The 25,000-nt window shown below is 37.4% G+C and overlaps 1 protein-coding gene across 1 annotated transcript in view; it reads left to right on the plus strand.

Annotated features, from left to right (window-relative positions):
- The window catches only part of LOC148938772 (sodium-independent sulfate anion transporter-like), a 298,556-nt gene that overhangs the window by 52,887 nt on the left and 220,669 nt on the right, over positions 1-25,000 (plus strand). The window contains exon 4 of the mRNA XM_089107548.1: positions 19,667-19,862. Within this exon, the coding sequence (XP_088963674.1) occupies positions 19,667-19,862 (196 nt within the window). The remainder of the gene's footprint in view (positions 1-19,666; positions 19,863-25,000) is intronic.

Raw genomic sequence — 25,000 nt, forward strand, 5'->3', positions numbered from 1 at the left:
ACATCCAATCAAAATTTTGAGATAACCATTTTGTTCAGCGTAGTTGATTTCCACATAGAAAATATGTGGTTGTGACACACCCCACAACCCTCAGGGCAAGGGTTTTAAGTTATGCCCTGGGGACATGTAAGGCGTTGTTCTTATAAAAGGCGTTGTCATAGAAACTTCAAAAAATGCTTATTCAATTGGAAATTCAAAGAGCTAGTGCCCTTTTTAATAGTCGAAAGTGATTGGATGGCAACTAGTCCCCCCCACGCCCATCATTCCCCCAATAACATCCAATCAAAATTTTGAGATAGCCATTTTTTAAGCGTATTTGATTTCCAGATAGAAAATATGTTTTTGAGGAGGACACTCCCCCACAACCCTTAGAGCAAGGGTTTAAGTCATGCCCTGGGGGCATGTAAGGTTTTTATAGAAGGCCCTTAGGCCTTACGCCTTTTAATGAAGGCGTTGTCGTAAGAACTTCAAAACAGGCTCATTCGATTGGAAATTCAAAGGGCTAGTACCATTTTTAATAGTCGAAAGTGATTAGAGGGCATCTAGCCCCCCCCCCTCCACGCCAATCATTCCCCCAAACACATCCAATCAAAATTTTGAGATAATCATTTTGTTTAGCGCAGTTGCTTTCCATATAGAAAATATATCTTTGAGGAGGACACTCCCCCAAAACCCTCAGGGCAAGGCTTTTAAGTTATACCCTGGGGGCATATAAGGTTTTAATAGAAGGAGTTGTCATAGACACTTCAAAAAATGTTCATACGATTGGAAATTCAAAGAACTAGTGCCCTTTTTAATAGTCGAAAGTGATTGGAGGGCAACCACCCCCGCCCCACGCCCATTATTCCCTCAACACAAACAATAACAAGTTTGAATTAGCCATTTTGTTCCACGTAGTGGCATTCAAGATAGGAAATACGTTTTTGAGGGGGACAGTCCCCCAAAACCGTCAGGGCAAGGGTTGTAAGTTATGTCCTTGGGGCATATGAGGTTTTTAAAGAAGGCGTTGTCGTAGAAACTTCAAAAAAGCTAATTCGATTGGAAATTAAAGGGCTGGTGCCTTTTTTAATGGTCGAAAGTGATTGGAGGGCAACTATCCCCCCCTCTCCCAAAATCATCATTCCCCCAAACACATCCAATAAAAAATTTGAGATAGCCATTTTGTTCAGCGTAGTTGATTTCCGGATATAAAACAAATTTTTGAAGAGGAAACTCCCCAACAACCCTTAGGGCAAGGATCATAAGTTCTGCCCTGGGGGAATATAAGGTTTATATTTAAACCTTTGTCTTAGAAACTTGAAATAGGGCTCATTCGATTTGAAACTCAAAGGGCTAGTGCCCCTTTTAAGTATCGAAAGCGATTTCTGGGCAACAAACCCCCCTCTCACGCCCACATTTTCCCAAAACATATCTAATAAAAATTTTTAGAGTGCTATTTTATTCCACGTAGTTGAAAGTTTTGAAAATTAGGTCTTTAAGGTTCACAACCCCTCCCCCCACAGTCCTCAGGGCAAGGGTTGTAAGTTTTGCCCTGGGGGCATATAAAGTTTTTATTGAAAGCTTTGACATTGAAACTTAAAAAGGGCTAGTTGAATTGAAAATTGAAAGGGCTACTGCCTTTTTTAATAGTTTAAAGTGATTGGAGAGCGACTAACGCCCCTCTCATGCTCACCATTTTCCCAAACACATCGAATTAAAATTTTGAGACATCCATTTTGTTGAAAGTAGTTGAAAGTTCTGGAAATTAGGTCTTTTAGAATGATAACCCCCTCAGAGCCCTCAGTGCAAGGGCTGTAAGTTATATCCTGGGGCATATAAAGTTTTTTTGAAAGTGTTGTCGTAGAAACTTCAAAAGAATTCATTCAATTGGAAATTGAAAAGGCTAGTGTCTTTTTTAATAGTTGAAAGTGATTGGAGAGCGACTAACGCCCCTCTGACGCCCGCCACTTTCCAAAACACATCCAATCAAAGTTTTGAGATATCCATTTTGTTCAACGAAGGTGAACGTTCTGGAAACTAGGTCTTTTAGGAAGATAAGCCCCTCAGAGCCCTCAGTGCAAGGGTTTTAAGTTATGCCCTGAGGGCAAATAAGGCTTATATAGAAAGTTGTTGCATAAATCATAGGCAGCGTGATCGCGCTGCCAAAGTAAAGAACGGGGACACTCGAGAACGAAACAAGAAAATGGGACTGAGTAAAGATGAGGACATTCCCCACACTCCTCAGGGTAAGGGTTTTGAGTTATGCCCTGGGGGCATATAAGAACGATGTTTGCACAATGTATTATTTATTAATTTTTTTCTTTAGAGCAGGCACTTCGTATCGAAGAAGTCGTCGTAGAAACTTCGAAAAGCGCTCATTCAATTGGAAATTGGAGTGGCCTGTGCCCTTTCTAATAGTTGAAAGTGATTGGAAGTTAACTAACATCCCTTCCACGCCCACCATTTCCCGAAACACATTCACTCAAAATTTTGAAATAGCCATTTTGTCCAGCGTATTTGATTTCCTGATAAAAATTATGTTTTTGAGGACGGTCCCCCTAAGGGCAAGCCCTTAGGGCAAGGGTTGTAAGTTATTCTCTGGGGGCATATAAGGTTTTTATAGAAGGCGTTGACGTAGAAACTTTATAAAATATTTATTCGATTTGAAATTCAAAGGGCTAGTGCCCTTTTAAATAGTCGAAAGTGATTAGAGGGCAACTAACCCGCATCTCACGCCCACCTTTCCCCCAAACACATGTACTCAAAATTTTGAGATAGCCATTTTATTCAACGTAGTTTTAAGTTCCAGAAAGTAGGTCTTTTAGGATAAAAACCCTCCCTCAGGGCAAGGTTTGTAAATTATGCCCAGGGGGCCTATAAGGTATTTCTATAACGCGTTGTCGTAGAAACTTCAAAAAGGGCTCATTTGGTTGGAAATTGAAATGGCTAGTGCCCTTTTTAATAGTCGAAAATGATTGGAAAGCAACTAACACCCTTTCCACGCCAACCATTTCCCCAAACAAATCCAATAAAGATTTTGAAATAGCCATTTTGTTCCACACAGTTCAAAGTTCAGGAAATTATACCTTTGAGCAGGACACTCCCCCCGCAGTCTTCAGGGGAGGGGTTATAAGTTATACCCTCGGGTTATATAAGGTTTTTATTGAAATCTTTGTCGTAGAAACTTGAAAAAGAATCGATTGGAAATTCAAAGGGCTAGTGCCCTTTATAATAGTCGAAAGTAACTTGAAGGCAACTAACCCTCCTCTCACGCCCATCTTTTCTCCAGACACATCCAATCAATATTTTAAAGCCATTTTAGATAGCCATTTTGTTCAGCCTAGTTGATTTCCAGATAGAACATATATTTTTGAGGCAGACACTCCCCCACAACCCTCAGGGCAAGGGTTTTAAGTTATGCCCTGGGGGTTTATAAGGTTTTTATAGAAATTCGTTGTTGCAGAAACTTCAAAACAGGCTCATTCGATTGGAAATTCAAAGGGCTAGTGCCCTTTTTAATAGTCGAAAGTTATTTGAAGGCAACTAACCCCCCTATGAAGCCCTTTTTTTCTCCAAACAAATCCAATCAATATATAAAAAAAATGTTTTTTTTTTAATCAAAATGCATTAAATCAAAATGCACTGTGTTACTGCTTATTCCCAATAAGACATCTCAGCAGTATCCCAAGAACGACTGAGGGTATTATGTTCAAACTTTTAGCATCTTGTCTAGAAGAGGTCAGCCGATTCTGTGATGGAAAGGGAGCTTATAAATGCTGCCCGAGCTCCTATGAATATAGGTCTTTAGAAACTCGTCATTCTACTTCTCGCTAGAACTCAGCCCTTAGCATTTTCCCGTCCTACTTCTCACACAATATTATAATACAATAGACACAGATAAAACAGATCAACCTTGGAAGCATAATTATTTTGCCTTTGGACTATTTTTTTAAAAATGGCTATCTCAAAATTTTGACCGGATGTCTTTGGGGAAAGTGTTTTTGTTTTTTTTTTCAAAATTTTGATCGGATTAACTTTGGAAAAAAGGTCACTAGGGAGGGAGGGCTTGTATAGCTTACACTCTTGCCCAGTAAATCAGTAAATCCAAGTATCAAAGTAAACAAAGTAACAATAATCAATTTGCAAAACTCAGCCTTTTCCTCGGGAACGACTGAGGGTATTATGTTCAAACTTTTGGGGTTGCTTCTGCTCTTAAAATTTAACCAAATCAAAATAGCATAAGTGTATCCGAGCTATCAAAGAAAGTAAACAGATTTTATTGCATATGGTATCAAATTTTCCTTTTCAGGTCAACTAGAATAGGTATGAAACTAAATTAAACACTACTATTTGTGTCCAGATTTTTAAGAGGATGTATGTTGCTAAAAATTGTTAAAAAATTTTCTCCAACATACAAATAGCAGGCCAAACTATAAATTCTTAAAAAGCGAAATTGTCTTTTCAGGTTGGGTCCTAAGCGGCATGTAAAGTCATTGTGGCTTAAACTACAGATTAAAAGTTACGGTGTTGATTAAAAATCCGGTGTCTACAGAATTCCTTGTTCGTGTGGTCTTTGGTATATTGGAAGAACTAATCAGTGACTAACGGATAGATTAACTAAGCACTCTATTTCAATTAATAATACACTTAAAAAGCGGGAAAAAACAGAAAATTTTGACTCTGCCCTTGCAGAGCACATTTTTGAAAAACCAGACCATACTATTTTGTTTAATCGAGCTAGCCTTATTTCACATGACAAAGGTATTGTCCAGCACTACAGAGAAGCTTTTGAAATTTATAAATATCAGCATTTAGGTCTAGCTTTAAACAGAGATTCTGGTGATGTAAGAATAAACGAGTCATATTTCTGTTTTTCTCAAAAGAGAATCCGATACTTTAGTAATCCCTGAAATAAATTTTTAACCACTTTCTCAGTCATATAATCAAACACGTGAACAACCCCTTAGTTCTCAAAGGGTGTCTGCCAGAAATGCATTAATTAAAATCCGAAATAATACCACATGATTCTCCAACTTATCTAATTGCTGGTTCTTTTTGTTTTTCTGAGGGAATGAAATGGTTTCCTTCTCTTTGTCAGTTGTCCGCTAGAATCCGTTAACGGCAGTACAGGTTTTTTTGGATTTCGTGAAAATCGTGGATATTGGCGAATAACTCCATTTTATTGTTGTTAGGTAGTTGGTTTTAATTCTATTAATTTTTTAGCTTGTATTGATATGTCGTTTCGTTTCGCGCTGAAGAAGAGAGGCGTTTTTCCTCTCGAAATATTCGTTTTGTGTTTTTTCAGTGTCTTCATTTGGCCTGTAAAAAACCCGTTTGTGTTAGGTGTTCTTTCTTTATGTGATGACAAATCTTGTTTGGACATGACAAATCTTACCTGGGCAGGAATTTCACCTAGAAACAGGTGAAGTGGTTAAGAGCTTCACTTATTATTTAAGTTTGTGTATTATACGGACCACATTCCAAGTAGTCATATAACATAAAATTTAAATTCTGTAAATCTTGTCAGGGCGGGAATTTTTCCTAAAATTGCGACACCTGGTTACCAAAAAAGAAAAATCGCCATTAAACATTGTTCTTGAAACTATGGAAGAAACGAGTAGTCCCTAGGGATGCGTTTGAAACCTCAGCACCCCCACTACTAACGTCAGCTGAATAATCTTTTAATAATTGGTCATCGACAAAAATATTATCTATTAGAGTTGCCGAAGACTGCGTTATTCTCGTGGGAATTGATACTAAAGGGTAGAAATAAGACGGCAACATTATGTTAAGGAAATCAACTCGGCCATCTGGATTCAATAGATCAATATTAAAATAACCCATTATAACTGTCTTTTTATTTTCTCTTTTAACTTAAGACAAAACACTTTCAAAACTTCCGTGAAATCATTATCTGAGAATGATGGTACTTTATATACTATTCCCATTATCAAATTTTACGAGCTTGACGACCTTGTTTCAAGAAACAGAGGTTCAACTTTACCTTCAAGCCAGAGCGAAAGGTTATCTCTTACATTATAATCCACTTCATTTCTAATCAAAGCTGCTTGTGCCAATCAAAGCTGCATAAGAGAACGACCTTCATATTCAACTATATACCCTGGAACAGAAAAATCCATTACATTCAAATTCGCGTCAGTTAAACAAGTTTCCCATTGGCCTACAAACAAAGGTTGGGATTTAAGACAGATCATTGCCGACAGGAGTGAACATTTGGTGGATCGAAACTCTTTACAGTTCCAAAAAAGTAAAGAATCGCCTTTTTTAGAATCCCATTGAGAAACACTCCCATGTTCAACGTAAGCACTATCTTTTGAACATTTTGCTAGTCCGTCTTTCCATTCTGATCCATCAAATGAAACGTCTGCCAATACATCATCCAGAACTAGCCTATTTTCTTCAAATTTTTTTTAAACGATCATGAGACCCTAGCACGAACTAACCGTACAGAGTGAAGATCAAGGAGAACAAATATAAAGAGGAAAACAAAAACAATAAGAGAAATGTACATTTAGGCTGAAAAGGATATAAAGAAGAGAAATAAGAAAATGAAAAAACCTGAAAAAAATAGCACGAATAAATGCAAACATTAAGCCTAGGGTCCTTGACCGATAATGTCATTAGCACAGGAAATGCTCGACTTCGCCAGGAAAATGGGTTTCGCAACCTCCTGATTACGAAATACAACGCCAACGGGAGATGTTACAACTCTCCGGACTGAATGAAGATTGGAATTGAAGAACGTTCAGTATATACGAATTTGCAATATCCGGTAGTCCCATTATGTCTCCGATAATTTATTTTACTGCCGTCTCAACGCTGACTCATTGAGTTTGTTTTAAATTACTGAAAATAACCGTATCGAATCTTCTTTTTCGGTCCATATCATCCATTTTCAGTTGAATCACTTCAATCCTATCCTCCAGGGATCTATTTTGGATTTTGAGCCCAGATAACATTTTTTCAAAAGAGCTGAATTTAGCCGAGTATTCAAGCAGGATCGCATCGTGAGTTTTGCCAACTATGTCTTCTGCAACAGCAGAGTTGAGACATGAAGGAGGAACCGTGCTCAAGTTATCACGGACTTTTTGTTCAATTTCATTGCTCAGACCACTTTGGAGATGTTTTAGATCTTTTTGTGTGCTATCCACGACGGGGGCAAGAGAAGCCCGATCCGAGACTAACTTTTCTAAGTTGATATCTGGAAAAGTAGCAAATTCACTGAATGTGTTTGCTACTCCTTTGGTTTTTTTCTTAACAGCTTTAGTAGAGAGCTATCATGAGCTCGTGTCAGGGCTCCTTTTATGGGCATAGAATACTGTCAGGGCTCCTTTTATGGGCATAGAATACTGACAGGGCTCCAAATATGAGCATAGAGTCATTAGGGAGAACACGTGGTTAATGGGGTCAATGACATCTTTTTCCAGGGTCTATTTATTTGATGTTTTTCATGGATGTTTAATGGTTTTTGTCAGTGAGAATTTGAAAAAACAGGAACTTTCTCACTGAGAAAACCATAAACCACGTGATGCTGTCACGAGTCAGAACACCTGTGCTGTCGACCTCAATTCACCTATCGTGAATCAATAATTCCCCTTAGAAGCAACAAATTAATTTTCCCTTTCTTGACAGATCAATCAATCAATGACATCATCTGTCAGACTTTAAAAATTTTCGCCTAGAAACATTTCTCCAGGAATAGATCCAAAATCATTAATGTCTTTGCCTCGGGAACAGTTCTACTGGTCGAACTCCAAAGGATATTAATAACCCCAGGCCATGGAAACAATTAGGCAAGAAACATCTTAGCGATGAATTGTTTTAGCGCGCGAGAAGGTTTCATATTAATTTGAAATGCGTTAGCACAGAGATGCCAATAACAAAGGAACACGCTGAATTTGCGTTTAGGGATTATTTGGGCGAAAGTGTTTTAGACAGGTTATGGAACTATTTCGGAGAAACAGATAGAGACATTTTAAAAGAAGATTTTTGAAGAGATTTTAGAAGAGAATTTAAAGGTGAAACTCTGTGGTCGTTATAATACACAAGTTTCATTTGAACAGTGTTGTGAGGTCCTCTAACCCAACCCCAAAGGGTTCCAATCCTCCTACCCCAACCCCGAAGGAAGCCCCCGGTCCTCAAAAGCCCCCCCAGCTCCCAAAGGGCCCCCGGCGCCCCCAAAGGCCCACCCAGACCCCCAAAGACCATCTCTGGGCCCCCCAAAGGCCCATCGAGCTCCCAAAGGACCAACGGGGTCCCAAAGGTCCTCCACCGGCCCCCAACTGACCCAAAGGCCCTCCAATGGTCCCCAAAGGTCCCCCGGGCTCCCAAAGGGCCACCGGTGCCCCAAAGGCCCTCCACCGGTTCCCAAATGTCCCCCAGGCACCCAAAAGCCCACCCAGACCCCCCCAGGCCAACCCCGGACCCCAAAGCCCATCCCCCGGTCCCCCACGGCCCCCCCGCGCTCCCCACGGACCACCGGACCACAAGGGACCCACCCACCCTCAACGGCTCTCCCCGAGCCCCCGTCTTTCGTTGATGTGTGTTGTCTGAAATCTATGATTTGGGATGTGTAGTTTGCTAGTTCAGGCTTTTCTGAGCAGGATTTCTTAGCCATTCGTAGGTGTGTGTTGACTGAAACCAATACTTTGGGATGAGTAGTTTGCTATTTCAGGCTTTTATGAGCTAGGTTTCATAGCCTTTCGTTGGTGTGTGGTGAGTGAAACTTATGATTTGGGATATGTAGTTTGCTTTTTGGACTTTTCTGAGTTGGATTTCTTAGTCTTTCATAGGTGTGTGGTGTCTGAAACCTATGATTTGGGATGTGTAGTTTGCTATTTTCGACTTTTCTGAGCTGGATTTCTTAGCCTTTCATAGGTATGCGTTGTCAGAAAATTATGATTTGGGATGTATAGTTTGCTATTTCAGGCTTTTCTGAGCTAAGGTTTTCTAGTATTTCGTAGGTGAATGTTGTCTGAAACCAATAGTTTGGGATGAATAGTTTGCTATTTTTGACTTTTCTGAGCTAGGTTTCTTAGTCTTTCGTTGGTGTGTGTTGACTGAAACCTATGATTTGGGATGGTTAATTTGCTATTTTTGACTTTTCTGAGCTAGATTTCTTAGCCTTTCATAGGTGTGTCCTTTCAGAAAATTATGATTTGGGAGGTATAGTTTGATTTTTGGACTTTTCATAGCTAGGATTCTTAGTCACTCATAGGTGTTTGTTGTCTGAAACTTCGAGTTTGGGATGAGTAGTTGGCTATTTCAGACTTTTCTGAGCTAAGGTTTCTTAGTATTTCGTAGGTGAATGCTGTCTGAAACTTATGATTTGGGATATGTAAATTACTATTTCGGGCTTTTCTGAGTTGGATTTCTTAGTCTTTCATAGGTGTGTGATGTCTGAAACCTATGATTTGGGATGTGTAGTTTGCTATTTTCGACTTTTCTGAGCTAGGTTTCTTAGCCTTTCATAGGTATTTGTTGTCAGAAAATTATGATTTGGGATGTGTAGTTTGCTATTTCAGGCTTTTCTGAGCTAAGGTTTTCTAGTATTTCGTAGGTGAATGTTGTCTGAAACCTATAGTTTGGGATGAGTAGTTTGCTATTTTCGAATTTTCTGAGCTAGGTTTCTTAGTCTTTCGTTGGTTTGTGTTGACTGAAACCTATGATTTGGTATACGTAGTTTGCTATTTTTGAATTTTCTTAGCTGGATTTATTAGCCTTTCCTAGGTGTGTGTTTACTGAAACCTATGATTGGGATGAGTGGTTTGCTATTTTTGGCTTTTATTAGCTAGATTTATTATCTTTTCATATGTTTGTTTTTTATTAAAATTATTATTTTTTATTTGTCGATTTATATTTTTAAATAAAATATAAATTATTAATATTAATTAAAAGTCGTGTTTTTTATTAAAAATCTATTTTTGGATGAGTAGTTTATCTATTTCAGGCTTTTATGAGCTAAGGTTTCTTAGTCTTTCATAGGTGAATGATGTCTGAAACCTATGATTTGGGATATGTAAATTACTATTTCGGGCTTTTCTGAGTGGGATTTGTTAGTCTTTCATAGGTGTGTGTTGTCTGAAACCTATGATTTGGGATGGGTGGATTGCTACTTTTGACTTTTCTGAGCTGAATTTCTTAGCCTTTCATAGGTGTTTGTTGTTTGAAACCTATAGTTTGGGGTGACTAGTTGGCTATTTTTGACTTTTCTGAGCTAGGTTTCTTAGCCGTTCTTAGGTGAGTGTTGTCTGAAACCCAGGATTTGGGATATGTAAATTACTATTTCGGGCTTTTCTAAGCTAGATTTCTTAGTCTTTCATAGGTATGTGTTGTCTGAAACCTATGATTTGGGATGTGTGGGTTGCTATTTTTTTACTTTTCCGAGCTGGATTTCTTAGCCGTTCATAGATGAGTGCTGTCTGAAACTTGTGATTTTAGATGGTTAATTTGCTATTTCCGGCTTTTATTAGCTAGGTTTCATAGCCTCTCATAGGTGTGTGTTGTCAGAAAATTACGATTTGGGATGTGTAGTTTGCTATTTGAACTTTTCAGAGCTAGGATTCTTAGTCCATCATTGGTGTTTGTTGTCTGAAACCAATAGTTTGGGATGACTAGTTTGCTATTTAAGGCTTGTTCATTTTGAATTTCTGTCATGAAATGCAAGAGTTGGAAAATTAGGGTCTTAGTCCACCAGCTCAGTATTAGGGTCCCAGTCCACCAGCCTGAACGGTGGAAATTCACTAGCTCAGAATTGGGGTCTTAGTCCACCAGCCTGAATGATGGAAATCCACTAGCTCAATATTGGGGTCTCAGTCCACCAGCCTGAATGGTGGAAATTCACTAACTCCGAATTAGGGTCTTAGTCCACCAGTCCGAATGGTGGAAATTCACTAGCTCAGAATTGGGGTCTTAGTCCACCAGCCTGAATGGTTGAAATTCACATTAGACGACATAAAAACTTACACACACACAAAAACTTACACACACGCACAAAAACTTACACACACACACAAAAACTTACACACACACACATGAAAACTTACAGACACACACCAAAACTTACACACACACGATGAAACTTACACACACACACACAAAAAATTACACACACACACACACACACACACACACAAACTTACACATTCACAATAAAACTTACAATCACACAAAAACTTACAATCACATAAAAAATTATACACACACACACACACACACACAAAACACACACACACACACAAACACCAAAACTCACGCACACACACATAAAAACTTAAACACACAAACAAGATTACACACACACACACACACACGCACACAAATAAAAAAAAATGAACACAAAAAAAAACTCACCCACACAAGAACAAAAAAATACACACACACACACACACACACACACACAAACTAAACCACACACACACGAACACTAACACACACACGAAAAAACTTACACACACAAAAACTTACACACACACACACACACACACACAAAAACATACACATGCACGCGAAAACTTACATGCACACAAAAACTTACATGCACACAAAAACTTACACACACACACAAAACTTACACACACAAACACACGAAAACTCTCACACACACACACGCCAAAACTAACACACACACAAAAACTTATACACACACACACACACACACAAACTTACACATGAACACAAAAAACTCACACACACACACACACACAAAAACTTACACACACACACACATACAAACAACTTACACACACACACACGAAAAAAAAAACACACACCCAAAAACAGAAACACACAAACAAAATAAAAAAGGAACACTAAAAATAACACACACACACACGAAAAACTTATACACACACGTCAAAACTTACACACACACACACACACAAACTTACACACACACACAAACTTACACACACACACACACACACAAAAAATTACACAATCACAATACAAATTACATGCACACAAACACTTAAATTATAAAAAATAATTACACACACACACACACACACAAAACTTACACACACACACACACACACACACGAAAACTCACACACACACACCAAAACTTACACACACACAAAAACTTACACACACACACACACACACAAAAACTTACACATGAACACAAAAAAAACTCAAACACACACGCACAAGAACTCACACACACACACACACAAAACTTACACACACACACACACGAAAACTTACACACACACACCAAAACTTACACACACAAAAACTTACACACACACAAACACACACACACACACACACACACAAACTTACACACACACACACACACACACACACACACACAAACTAACAAAAAAAAAAAATACAAATAAATAAAAAATACATAGATAAGAATCAAAACAAATAACACAAACACAAAAAAAATAACACACACACGCAAAAACTTACATGCACACAAAAACTTACAATCACACAAAAACTTACACACACACAAAAAAACTTACACACACGCACAAAAACTTACACGTGTTCCATAACCTGTCTAAAACGGTTTCGCCCAAATAATCCCTAAACGCAAATTCAGCGTGTTCCTTTGTTATTGGCATCTCTGTGCTAACGCAATTCAAATTAATATGAAGCCTTCTCGCGCGCTAAAACAATTTATCGCTAAGATGTTTCTTGCCTAATTGTTTCCATGGCCTTTGGTTATTAATATCCTTTGGAGTTCGACCAGTAGAACTGTTCCCGAGGCAAAGACATTAATGATTTTGAATCTATTCCTGGAGAAATGTTTCTAGGCGAAAATTTGACAGATGATGTCATTGATTGATTGATCTGTCAAGAAAGGGAAAATCAATTTGTTGCTTCTAAGGGGAATTATTGATTCACGATAGGTGAATTGAGGTCGACAGCACAGGTGTTCTGACTCGTGACAGCATCACGTGGTTTATGGTTTTCTCAGTGAGAAAGTTCCTGTTTTTTCAAATTCTCACTGACAAAAACCATTAAACATCCATGAAAAACATCAAATAAATAGACCCTGGAAAAAGATGTCATTGACCCCATTAACCACGTGTTCTCCCTAATGACTCTATGCTCATATTTGGAGCCCTGTCAGTATTCTATGCCCATAAAAGGAGCCCTGACAGTATTCTATGCCCATAAAAGGAGCCCTGACACGAGCTCATGATAGCTCTCTACTAGCTTTGCCGAAGTTTTCTTGGTATGATTCGAGCTGAGATTGTTGAATCGTTATAACTTCGTGCGTGCGGTAACAAAAGACGACAAAGTGTGTTTGGTTCTTGCTTTGAACTATGTCAACGATTCGAACGGGCCATTTCAGATTACCTTGGAATTTCGCTCTTTATCTATGGTTATCAGTTTTAATGAGCATTACTAGGAGACGAACAAGCAGTTTGTGGTAACGAACTGTAAGTAAGGAGCGACCTGGTTCAATAGTAATCAAAACTCTAAGAAACAGAAATTTGATATCAATAGATATCAAAAGAATCTACTTTTTATGCTGATTTTCAATATTTAAATTTCATTAAGTTTAATCTTACCCATCAAAGATTACGAGACTGAGAAGATTTTCTCGATTTTTCAAAAAGAGGAAAACTACCCCTAGAAGTCAATTAATCTCAATGAAAATCAAAGTAGCAGATTCAGCGTATCAGAGACCTCTACTGTATAGGTTTCAAGCACCTATCTGCAAAAGTATGGAATTTTGCCTTTTTTTCTCCAGAAGAAAGATCACGGATGCGTGTTTATTTTTTTTTCTTTCCCCAGGGATGATTGTATTGACCCAGTTATCAAAATAAAAATATTTAATGCCTTTAGACTCAGTGTTTATAAAAAGTAATGCATTATCAAAGTATTTTGTTCAAATAAGGAAAATAAAACCAAGATTAGGAAAATCAAATAAAATTTTTTAGCTCAATATTTTTAATTTAATTGTGAATACCAAAATCCAGAATATGTGACGCCTTTATGAGTCATAACTGTAAGAAATTAGATATTTTTCAAATTGACGACGAGATAAATATAATCAGTCCTGGAAAAAAATGATGATAAACCACAAAAACTCACCTATTCAGAGAAAAAATACAGAAATTCCCAATTTTCAATTCAGGGAAAACATTTCTGATTATCGGGGCTTTAAGTATCAGCTCATGGGTACTTTGGCAATGCAAGCAAAAGTTGACAGCCCATTTTTACCAAAATTGCCTCTTATTAAGTTGTTTTCCTTGTGTTTTCTAGAATTATACGATCTTTCTTGTGTACTAGTAACTGCACTAATTACTAGTAAACAAATACATATTTAGGATAAACATAAAAAGCTGATTTTTTAATTGAATGTTATCAGTAGTTAGGTTCTTATGCTTTCGTTATTGACAAGGATTTTTATTTACTTACCATTTATTACTATGAAGAATTTGATTTTTTTTTGCTCCTAGCAAATCATATAGAAAACATATTTGTGGAAAACTGGAAAGGGGTCACCCAGTCACAAATTAAAACTTGTATTTTCCTTATTAAGGATCAAAATTTACTGGCAGACAGCCAACAACAGGGCAACATACATATTTTCCATGGTTTTCCCTATTCTGCTCTTTTTCCTTTGGTTTCCTTATAATTACTTTATAGTCCCAAATGTCCAGGGGGACATGAAACCCTTGTCCCCCATGCTAGTAACCATGAAGAGCATAAATAAGTCAAAATTGTTCCTCATGAAGTGGAACCAAAGCTCTATTTGTTTTTTTATTCTTCAGCATAGCCTAAAACAATTTAAAAAGTGGCTTTCATTAAACCTATACTGTTTCTCTATAACATTATAAAAATGAGCTTTTTAAAGTGACATAGCTAAAAAGTATGTTAAACTACAGTTTTATAATTTTTACATCATTAAAGAAAAATGTTTTGCATTTGGGATTTTTTCTGCGTTTTTATCCATTAATTTTATTTAATACCGCCTTTAAGCACGTTTGGTATACTAGAATACATGTTTGATACTAGTGCAAAACAGAACAAAAAATTCCTCAAAATGATTGAAAGCTAAAGGAATTAATTTCTCGCACCCTTCATCTGTATTGTTCTGAAGGCTATTTAATAATATTAATTTTAAAAAAAAATTCCACAAAATAAGTTTTTCAAAGAAAAGTAAAGAACTCCAATAAACAAAAATGAGTAAATATAAAATCAAATAAGCTACCAAATGTGAAACTACAACAAATCAGCTTCGATAAATAAATGAAACCCAAAACGAACAGAAATTACAATAAATAACCGATTCAAACTAAAAACGAGCAGAAATTAACATAAGTTGGGCTCAAAACCCCTATACCATCCCAGGACCAGAACAAAATTTTAACTTTACTTAAAAAAAATATAAATGTTTTTACTTTTATAACTATAATAAATCAAATAATATTAACATTTTGATTACTAAATATCAGTATATGTATATTGAACTGACAATGCACATTCATTTGTATTTTTTTCAGTAAAATGCAAATTTTGCTCTGGCCTTGGGAAGGCACAGGGGTTTTGAGCCCAATTTATGTTAATTTCTCCTCGTTTTAAGTTTGACTCAGTTGTTTATTATAATTTCTGTTCGTTTTCGGTTTCATTTATTCATCGATGCTGATTTGTGGTAGTTTCACGCTTGGTAGATTTTTTTATTTTATTTTTGCTCATTTTTTGTTTAATGGCGTTCTTTACTTTTCATTGAAAAACTCATTTTGTGGAAAAAGTTTTTTTTTAATTCGTTTCTGTTCGTTTTATATTGACATAGTCTTTTCAGGGGAAAAGAAAATAATACTTTAAATCTTCGTTTCTTTAAGACTTTATAGTTTGGCCAGCTATTTGTAGGCTGGTGAAAAATTTTCAGCAATTTTTAATATCATACACCTTTTTAAAAATCTGAACACCAATAGTAGTGCTTAATTTAGTTTCATACCTCCTCTAGCTGACGTGCAATGAAAAACTTGATACCATTCGCAAACAAAAATCTGTTTATTTTCTTTGATAGCATGGATACACTTACGCTATTTTGATTTGGTTAAATTTTAAGAACAGAAGTAGCCCCGAAAGTTTGAACATAAGACCCTCAGTCATTCTTGGGATACTGCTGAGATGTCTTATAGGGAATTAGCATTAACACAGTGCATTTTGATTTAATCTTAAGGCCACATTTAGTTTTTAAACATAATTGGCAAATAGGAGGGTGAGCGTGGGAGGGGTATTAGTTGCCCTTCAATCCCTTTCGACTATTAAAAAGGCCATCAGCCCTTTGTATTTTCAATCGATTGAGCCCTTCTCGAAGTTCCCATGACAACTCCTTCGATACGAAGTGCCCTGGTCTAAACAACAACAACAACAAAAATAATACATTATACCCACCTTGATCTGTACTATAAAAATGTCAAGCCTTCCAATCACTTTCAAATATTAAAAAGGGCACTTAGCCTTTTGATTTCCAATCAAATAATCCCTTTTTTGAAACGACAACGCAGTCTATAAACACCTTATATGCCCCCAGGGCATAAATTACAACCCTTACCCTAAGGGCTGTTAGGGTGGTTGTCATCCTGTAAGACCTAATTTCCAGAACTTTCAACTATGTTAAACAAAATTAATATCTCAAAATTTTGATTGGATATCTTTGGGGAAATCGTTGGCGTGAGAGGAGTGTTAGTCGCTCTCCAATCAATTTCAACTATTAAAATGGAACTAGCCCTTTCAATTTCCAATCAAACGAGCCCTTTTGAAGTTTCTACGACAACACTTTCAATAAAAACCTTATATGCCCCCAGGGCATAGCTTACAACCCTTGCCATGAGGGCTGGGGGGGGGGGTGTCATTGTCAAAGATCTATTTTCCAGAATTCTACCCCGGTGAACAAATGGTTATCTGAAAATTTTGATTGGATGTGTTTGCAGGAATGGTGGGCGCGAGAAGGGGGTAATTTACCCTCCAATCACTTTTGACTATTGAAAAGGGCACTAGCCTTCTCAATTTCCAATTGAATGAGCATCTTTTTGAAGTTTTACGACAACTCTATCTATAAAAACCTTATATTCCCCCAGGGTATAACTTACAACCTTTGCCCTGGGGGCTCTGGGGGGTTTGTCATCCTTAAATACATAATTTACAGATATTTCAACTACGTTTAACAAAATGGCTATCTCTAAACTTTTATAAAATGTTTTTGGGGAAATGATGGACGTGAGAGGGGGGTTAATTCCCCCCTCTCATGTCCATTCACTTTCGACTATTAAAAAGGGCAATTTCAATTTCCAATCAAATGGGCTCTTTTTGAAATTTCTACAACAACTTTCTATATACACCTTATATGCCTCCTGGGCATAGCTTAAAACTTTTTTACTGAGGGCCCTTAGGGGGTTATCATCCAAAAAGACCTAATTTCCAGAACTTTCGACTACGTTGAAAAAAATGGATATCTCAATATTTTGACTGGATGTATTTGGGAAACTGGTGGGTATGAGAGGGGCGTTAGTTGATCTCCAATTACTATTAAAAAAGTTATTAAGTTTTTAGTATTAAAACTATCAACTATGAAAAAAGGCACTGACCCTTTCAATTTCCAATTGGATGAACGCTTTTGAAGTTTTTACGACAACGCTTTCAATAAAAACCTTATATGCCCCCAGGGCACAGCTTACAACCCTTGCCCTGAGGCCTGAGGGTGGGAAGTGTTGTCATCCTTAAAGACCTAATTTCCAAAACTTTTAACTAGGTTGAATAAAATGGCTACCTAAAAATTTAGTTTGGATTTGTTTGGTGAAAAGGTGGGCGTTAGAGGGGGGTTAGTTGCCCTCATATCACTTTTGACTATTAAAAAGAGCACCATCCCTTTGAATTTCCAATTGAATGAGCCCTTTTTCTAGTTTCTACGGCAAAGATTTCAATAACCTCACACCTTAAACCTTAGATGCCCCCAGGGGGCATAACTTATAAACCTTGCCCTGAAGACTGTTGGGGAGTGTCCTGCTCAAAGGTATGATTTCCTAAACTTTCAACTGCGTGGAACAAAATGGCTATCTCAAAATTTTTTATTGGATGTGCTTTGGGAAATGGTGGGTTTGGAAGGGGTGTTAGTTGCCTTCCTATCACTTTCAACTATTAAAAAGGCCACTAGCCATTTCAATTTCCAATTGAATGAGTCCTTTTTGATGTTGCTGCGACACCACGTTCTCTAAAAAACCTTATATGTCGCCAGGGCATAACTTACAACCCTTGCCCTGAGGGCTTTGGGGGGGGGGGATCATCATCAAAGACATAATTTCCAGAACTCACAACTAGGTTGAATAAAATGGCTATCTCAAATTTTGATTGGATGTGATCGTGGAAACGGTGGGCGTGACAGGGGGGTTAGTTGCCCTCCAATCACTGTCGACTATTAAAAAGGGCACTAGCATTTTGAGTTTCCAATGGAATGAGCTTTTTCTACGACAACGCCTTCTAGAAAAACCTCATATGCCCCCCAGGGCATAACCTACAACCCTTGTCATTAGGGCTGTGGGGGAGTGTCCTCCTCAAAAACATAATTTATGTCTGGAAATCAACTACGCTGAACAAAATTGATATCTCAAAATTTTGATTAGGTGTTTTTCGGGAAATTGTGGGAGTGGAAGGGGCGTTAGTCGCCTTCGAATCACTTTCGACTATTAAAAAGGGCACAAGCCACTCCAATTTCTAACTTACTGAGCCCTTTTCGAAGTTTCTACGACAACTTGTTCGGTATGAAGTACCCTCCTCTAAAGGAAAAAAATAAATAATATATTGTGCCAACATCTTTCTTATATGCCCCCAGAGCATAACTTAAAATCTTTACCCTGAGGGTTGTGGGGGAGTTTCCCCCTCAAAAACATATTTTCTATCTAGAAATCAACTACGCTAAACAAAATGGCTATCTCAAAATTTTGATTGATTGTATTTGGGGGACCGATGGGCGTGGGGGGTAGTGCTAGTTGCCCTGAAATCACTTTCGACTATTGAAAAGTGCACTAGCCACTACAATTTCCAATTGAATGAGCCTTTTTCGAAGTTTTAAGACAACTTCGTCGATACGAAGTTCCTTGGTCTAAGACCCCGGAAAAAAATAATACATTGTGCCCACATCGTCCTTTACTTAGGTAGCGCGATTTCACTGCCTATGATACTAAAAATTGTCCTATCATTTGCAAAAAATTTTGCCCTTAATGTAAGTAATGTCAATAGATTCAGGCTCTACTTAGAAATTAACGTTACTTACGTTAAAGTTAACAAAAACTTTAAAAAAGGCATCAAAGCACAATGTATGGATGAAAGCTATTACACTTTAAAAGACAAAAAGGAGTATTCCTGGAGAGTCTATTGAGTTTAATCCAAGCTTCAATCTGAAGCTTTATTTCATATTCAAAATTTTTGAATAGTTTACTTAAAAATAATTATTATGGTTTACAAATTTTGCATTTAGTCTGGTGATAAAAAAATATCAAGGTGTGAAAGTTTATACATAACTTAGTCTAATTTAATACCTTAGAAAAGATAATTGATAATATCTATTCCATAAAATGGAGTGAAAGCCGATTTATTGAATGTGTTGAACTTTATAGAGTGTAATATTCAAATTGAAAATCATTAAGTAAAGTACGGATTAATATGAATGTCCATTGATTCTTTGTTTCAGTATGGTTTGTATTCCTCGATTATGGGTGGATTCATGTATGCTATTTTTGGTGGAACAACCTCCATGTCAGTTGCTCCTGTGTCTCTCTTAGCTATATCAATTTACCCAGCTGTAACAAAATTTGGACCAGAGGTGGCAGTCTTTCTTTGTTTTGCTTCAGGAATCATTGAGATGGCTCTTGGATTATTTAATCTAGGTTTGTACATTATACGTATGTGTTTTTTAATTCTACAGCCGATGGGTAACAATTTACGAACATATGGCAAGAGAGAGAAAAAGTGTTTTCAACTGAAATAATAAATATAATAAATGGTAAGTTTTTGTTCCCCTACAAGACTACACAACCGTTGCCACTCCTTCTAACGCAATTAAATTGCCTATAAAAAAAGACTGGTTTGCTTCAATTGCCTCTAATATATTAGTATACATGGAGAAAGGACGATTTTGGACTAGTGAAGAAAAACATAAAAAACATTTTTGTCTCCCCGCCCCTCCCAAACGCCGCTGCAGTTATTGTCTACCTTGCAATTAAAATTATTTAGAATGAGAACTAATCTGCTAAAATCATTATAAGTTAACGACTTTGAAATATGTACATGAACTTTGGATTAAAAGTAATTTACCCATTTAAAACATGTCATACTAGGATACGAAAACAGAAACGAAGCATTAATAAAAAAAGAGAGCAAAAGCATAAAACATTATTCAAATTACAGCTTAAACTGATCAAAGTGTTAGTATTGATACCCAAAGACGGTTCAATTTTGATAAACGAGAATTATGCACAAAAATATAATTTACCTCTGCAGCAATGGGATCAAAAATGCTGAAATTTCTTTCAAGATAACAATTTGGGTTCATACAAGAGGAACATAAAAGATATTGTATGAAACAAAAGGAACAAAGTCATGACTTGTCCAAATTAGTTAACAATTTCCAGAAACACAAAACATACAAATAATGCAGTATGGATAACAACAGGGTGATAACATATAACAGAAAATTGTAGAATTCATAAGTCTCCCGAGAGTACGATATTATAAGTTTATTTTATCCAGAAGAGAATTTGTACAATAGCCTAAGTCAGAGTCCACTTTGCCCTATTTTGACTCGTTGAGTACTCTTTGTCAAAGAGCTAATTAAGAGACTTAGAAGAGTAATGTGACCAGCTAATTTAATCATGCTGCTCCCAAAAATAGCGACCACTGGTGGCCCTTTGTTCCAGATAGGAACAATGAATTTTGATTCTTAGATATAAAACTCAATGCCAAGCATCACAGGCTTGGGTTTTATCAATATAAAAAAACTGACTGCTCTACTGGATAGCATTACTCTGAATATTTTATGCATAGTAGATGAGCAAAATATTAAAACTGACAAGAATGAAAGGCGGTGAAGCAGGTGACTGTGCATCAAGAACTCCATAAATAAGTAATGAATGGGAGTGACTTGCATACTGACGGTAAACTTTCTTAAAATAAACAAATTCATCTGGAGTGGGAGGGTACTGAAAACAGCGTAGGTCAATTGAGGCTTGTCGGTCTTAGATGCAGAGTATATAATAAAGCAAACTTAAAGACGAAAATAGATATCTTGAAGGGTTTTGATAAACAAAGGCCTTACTCCCTATTTTGTACCATGATGTAACACAATGACGTGAAAAAGAGAGTCCATTAATTCATAAACATCATAATATGCTATTGTAATGCTTTAGTTTGACAGTTCAACAACAATCAATGATTTCATGAAGACTGACAAAAGATTTGGAACAGCCAGACACGGTTGGAATGTGAATTGAAAACGTGGAATAAAATATTTTGCATTCGCATGTTTAACGAAATCAAATAAAAACATTAAAAAGCGCTTTACTGCTACTAGATGCAACGACAAGCACTGAGAGACAAGTTGGTCTTCTTTTGAATTGATAAAAAAAGTAGCAACTACTTTTATCTAAAATGACAAACATTGTTGCAAATTTGCCTTTCTTTGAACTAATAAGGAAGAGGAACAAACTCCATTTACAGCGAACACCTATATGTAAAGAAAAATATGGCACAGGAAAATTCATGCCAGGGTATCTATTGAAACAGAAAAACTGCCAGGAGAACCCATAGATTGAAAATCATTGAGAATTCTGTCGTTATCCAGCTGGCAGATGCCTCTGAGGCTAAAAACTTGGACAAAAATAAGATATTGGAAGTCACTAAGCCTAGATATATGAAATGATGAGATCGTGATGTTATGTAGTAAGAAGATAATGGAATTGGTAGACTTTACTTACCTAAGTAGTTTTGTTCGTAAAGACATTATGTGCAGTAAAGCTGTTAATAACAGAAGAGCAAAGACCCATTTTCACAGTTGGAAAAAATTTGGAAGAATTGGAAGAAAAGTCCACGAATCAAGATTAAATATTGGAAGCTAAAGTGTACACAGTAGTCAGGTATATTTTGAAGCATGAAACTCCAAAAAATGGAGGAAGTTCTGCTCTATGTCTTCCGCTTTCTAGTCCGCTTTCTAGGGCTTTAATGTGGGAAAGCTTGAGATGGCTAGGACATATTCTGAATGATGGCAGATTATAAGAGTTGGCCCTTGTTGGCCAATCATCTAGGGCCAAACGAAAGGCAGCTCTTCCCCGGTTGGGGTGTCATGATGTCCATAGGAAATATTTAAGGGAAACCTAAACTTGCTGGGAGGGTGAAAAGAGATTGGCTTTGAATAGATTGAGATAGAGGAGGATCATATATATTTAATTGGCCCTCAGGCAGCTAGATGCTGCACTGAGCTGTCCGTAGTAGTAGTAATCACAGTAGTAAAATCAATCATAGGCAGCACGCTAGCGCTGCCTAAGTAAAGAACTATACGGGCACAATGTGTTGTTTTTTGGTTTTTCTTCATACCCGGGCACTTCGTATCGAAAGAGACGTCGTAGAAACATCAAAAAGAGCTCATTCGATCGGAAATTGAAGTGGCTAGTTCCCTTTTTAATAGTCGAAAGGGATTGGAGGGCAACTAGCCCCCCCTCCCCCCCCTCCCCGCCCATCATTCCCCCAAACACATCCAATAAAAATTTTGAGATAGCCATTTTGTTCAGCGTAGTTGATTTCCAGATAGAAAGTATGTTTTTGAGGAGAAAACTCCCCCATAACCCTCAGGGCAAGGGTTTTAAGCCATGCCCTGGGGCATAAAAGGTTTTATAAAAGGCGTTGTCGTAGAAACTTCAAAACAGGCTCATTCAATTGGATATTCAAAGGGCTAGTACCCTTTTTAATGGTCAAAAGTGATTGGAGGGCAACTCACCCCCCACCACGCCCATCATTCCCCCAAATACAACCAATCAAAATTTGAGATAGCCATTTTGTTCAGCGTAATTGATTTCCAGATAGAAAATATGTTTTTGAGAAGGACGCTCCCCCACAACTCTCAGGACAAGGGTTTTAAGTTATGCCCTGGGGGCATACAAGGTTTTTATAGAAGGCGTTGTCGTAGAAACTTCAAAAAAGGCTCATTCGATTGGAAATTCAAAGTACCAGTGCCCTTTTTCATAGTCGAAAGTGATTTTAGGGCAACTAGCCCCCCCACGCCCATCCTTCCCCTAAACACATCCAGTCAAAATTTTGAGATAGCCTTTTTATTCAGCGTAGTTGATTTCCAGATAGAAAATATGTTTTTGAGGAGGACACTCCCCTGCAACCCTCGGGGCAAGGGTTTTAAGCATTCCCTGGGGGTATATAAGGTTTTTATATTAGGCGTTGTCGTAGAAACTTCAAAAAAGGCTCATTCGATTGGAAATTCAAAGGGCTATTGCCCTTTCTAATAGTCAAAAGTGATTGGAGGAAAACCAGCCCCCCTTTCAATGCCCATCGTTTCCCAAAATACATCCAATCAAAATTTTGAGATAAGTCATTTTGTTCTTCGTAGTTGTTTTCCAGATAGAAAATATGTTTTTGAGGATGACACTCCCCTAAAACCCACGAGGCAAGGATTCTACGTTATGCCTTGGGGGCATATAAGGTTTTTATAGAAGGCCTTGTTGTAGAAACTTCAAAAAAGACTCATTCGATTCGAAATTCAAAGGACTAGTGCCCTTTTAATAGTCGAAAGCGATTGAAGGGCATATAACTCCCCTATCACGCCCACCTTTTCCCCAAACACATCCAATCAAAATTTTAAGATAGCCAATTTATTCAACGTAGTTTTAAGTTCTGTAAATTAGGTCTTTGAGGATGACAATCCCCTCACAGCCCTCAGGACAAGGGTTGTAAGTTATGCCCTGGGGGCATAGGAAGTTTCTATAGAACGGGTAGTCACGGAACGTTCAAAAGGGCTCATTCGATTAGAAATTGGAATGGCTCCTGCCCTTTTTCATAGTCGAAAGTAATTGGAAGGCAACTAACACCCCTTCTAAGCCCACCATTTCCCCAAACACATAAAAATTTTGAGATAGCCATTTTGTTCCATGCAGTTAAAGTTCAGCAAATTATACATTTGAGCAGGACACTACCCCCACAGTCTTCTGGGCAAGGGTTATAAGTTATGCCCTGGGAGCATATAAATTTTTATTGACATCTTTGTTTTAGAAACTTGAAAAAGGACTCATTCGATTGGTAATTCAAAGGTCTAGTGCCCTTTTTAATAGTCGAAAGTGATTTGAGGGAAACTAGCCCCCGTGTCCCGCCTACCTTTTCTCCAAACACATCCAATAAAAATTTTAGATAGCCATTTTGTTCAGTGCTGTGGATTTCTAGATAGCAAATATGTTTTTTGAGAAGGACATTCCCCCACAGCCCTATGGGCAAAGGTTTTTAGCTGTACCCTGGCGGCACATTTTGATTTTATAAAAAGTATTTTCGTAGAAGCTTCAAAAAGGGCTCATTAGATTGGAAATTGAAATGGCCAGTGCACTTTTTAATAGTCGAAAGTGATTGGAAGGCAACTAACCCTCCTTCCACGCCCAGCATTTCCCCAAACACATCCAATCAAAATTTTGAGATAGCCATTTTGTTCCACGCAGTTAAAGTTCAGGAAATTATACTTTTGAGCAGGACACTCCCCCCAGAGTCTTCAGGGCAAGGGTTAAAAGTTGTGGCCTAGGGGTATCTAAGTTTTTATTGAAATCTTTGTTCTAGAAACTTGAAAAAGGGCTCATTAAATTGGAAATTCAAAGGTCTAGTGCCCTTTTTAATAGTCAAAAGTGATTTCAGGTCAACTAGCCCCCCTCTCTCGTCCACCTTTTCCCCGAACGCATCAAAAAAAATATTTTTAGATAGCCATTTTTTTCAGTGTTGTGGATTTCACGATAGAAATTATGTTTTTGAGGAGAACACTCCACCACAG

Source organism: Artemia sp. Qi Xiang Cuo, unplaced genomic scaffold, assembly GCF_049724085.1.
Source record: "Artemia sp. Qi Xiang Cuo unplaced genomic scaffold, ASM4972408v1 HiC_scaffold_2923, whole genome shotgun sequence".
Classification (NCBI taxonomy): domain Eukaryota; kingdom Metazoa; phylum Arthropoda; class Branchiopoda; order Anostraca; family Artemiidae; genus Artemia; species Artemia sp. Qi Xiang Cuo.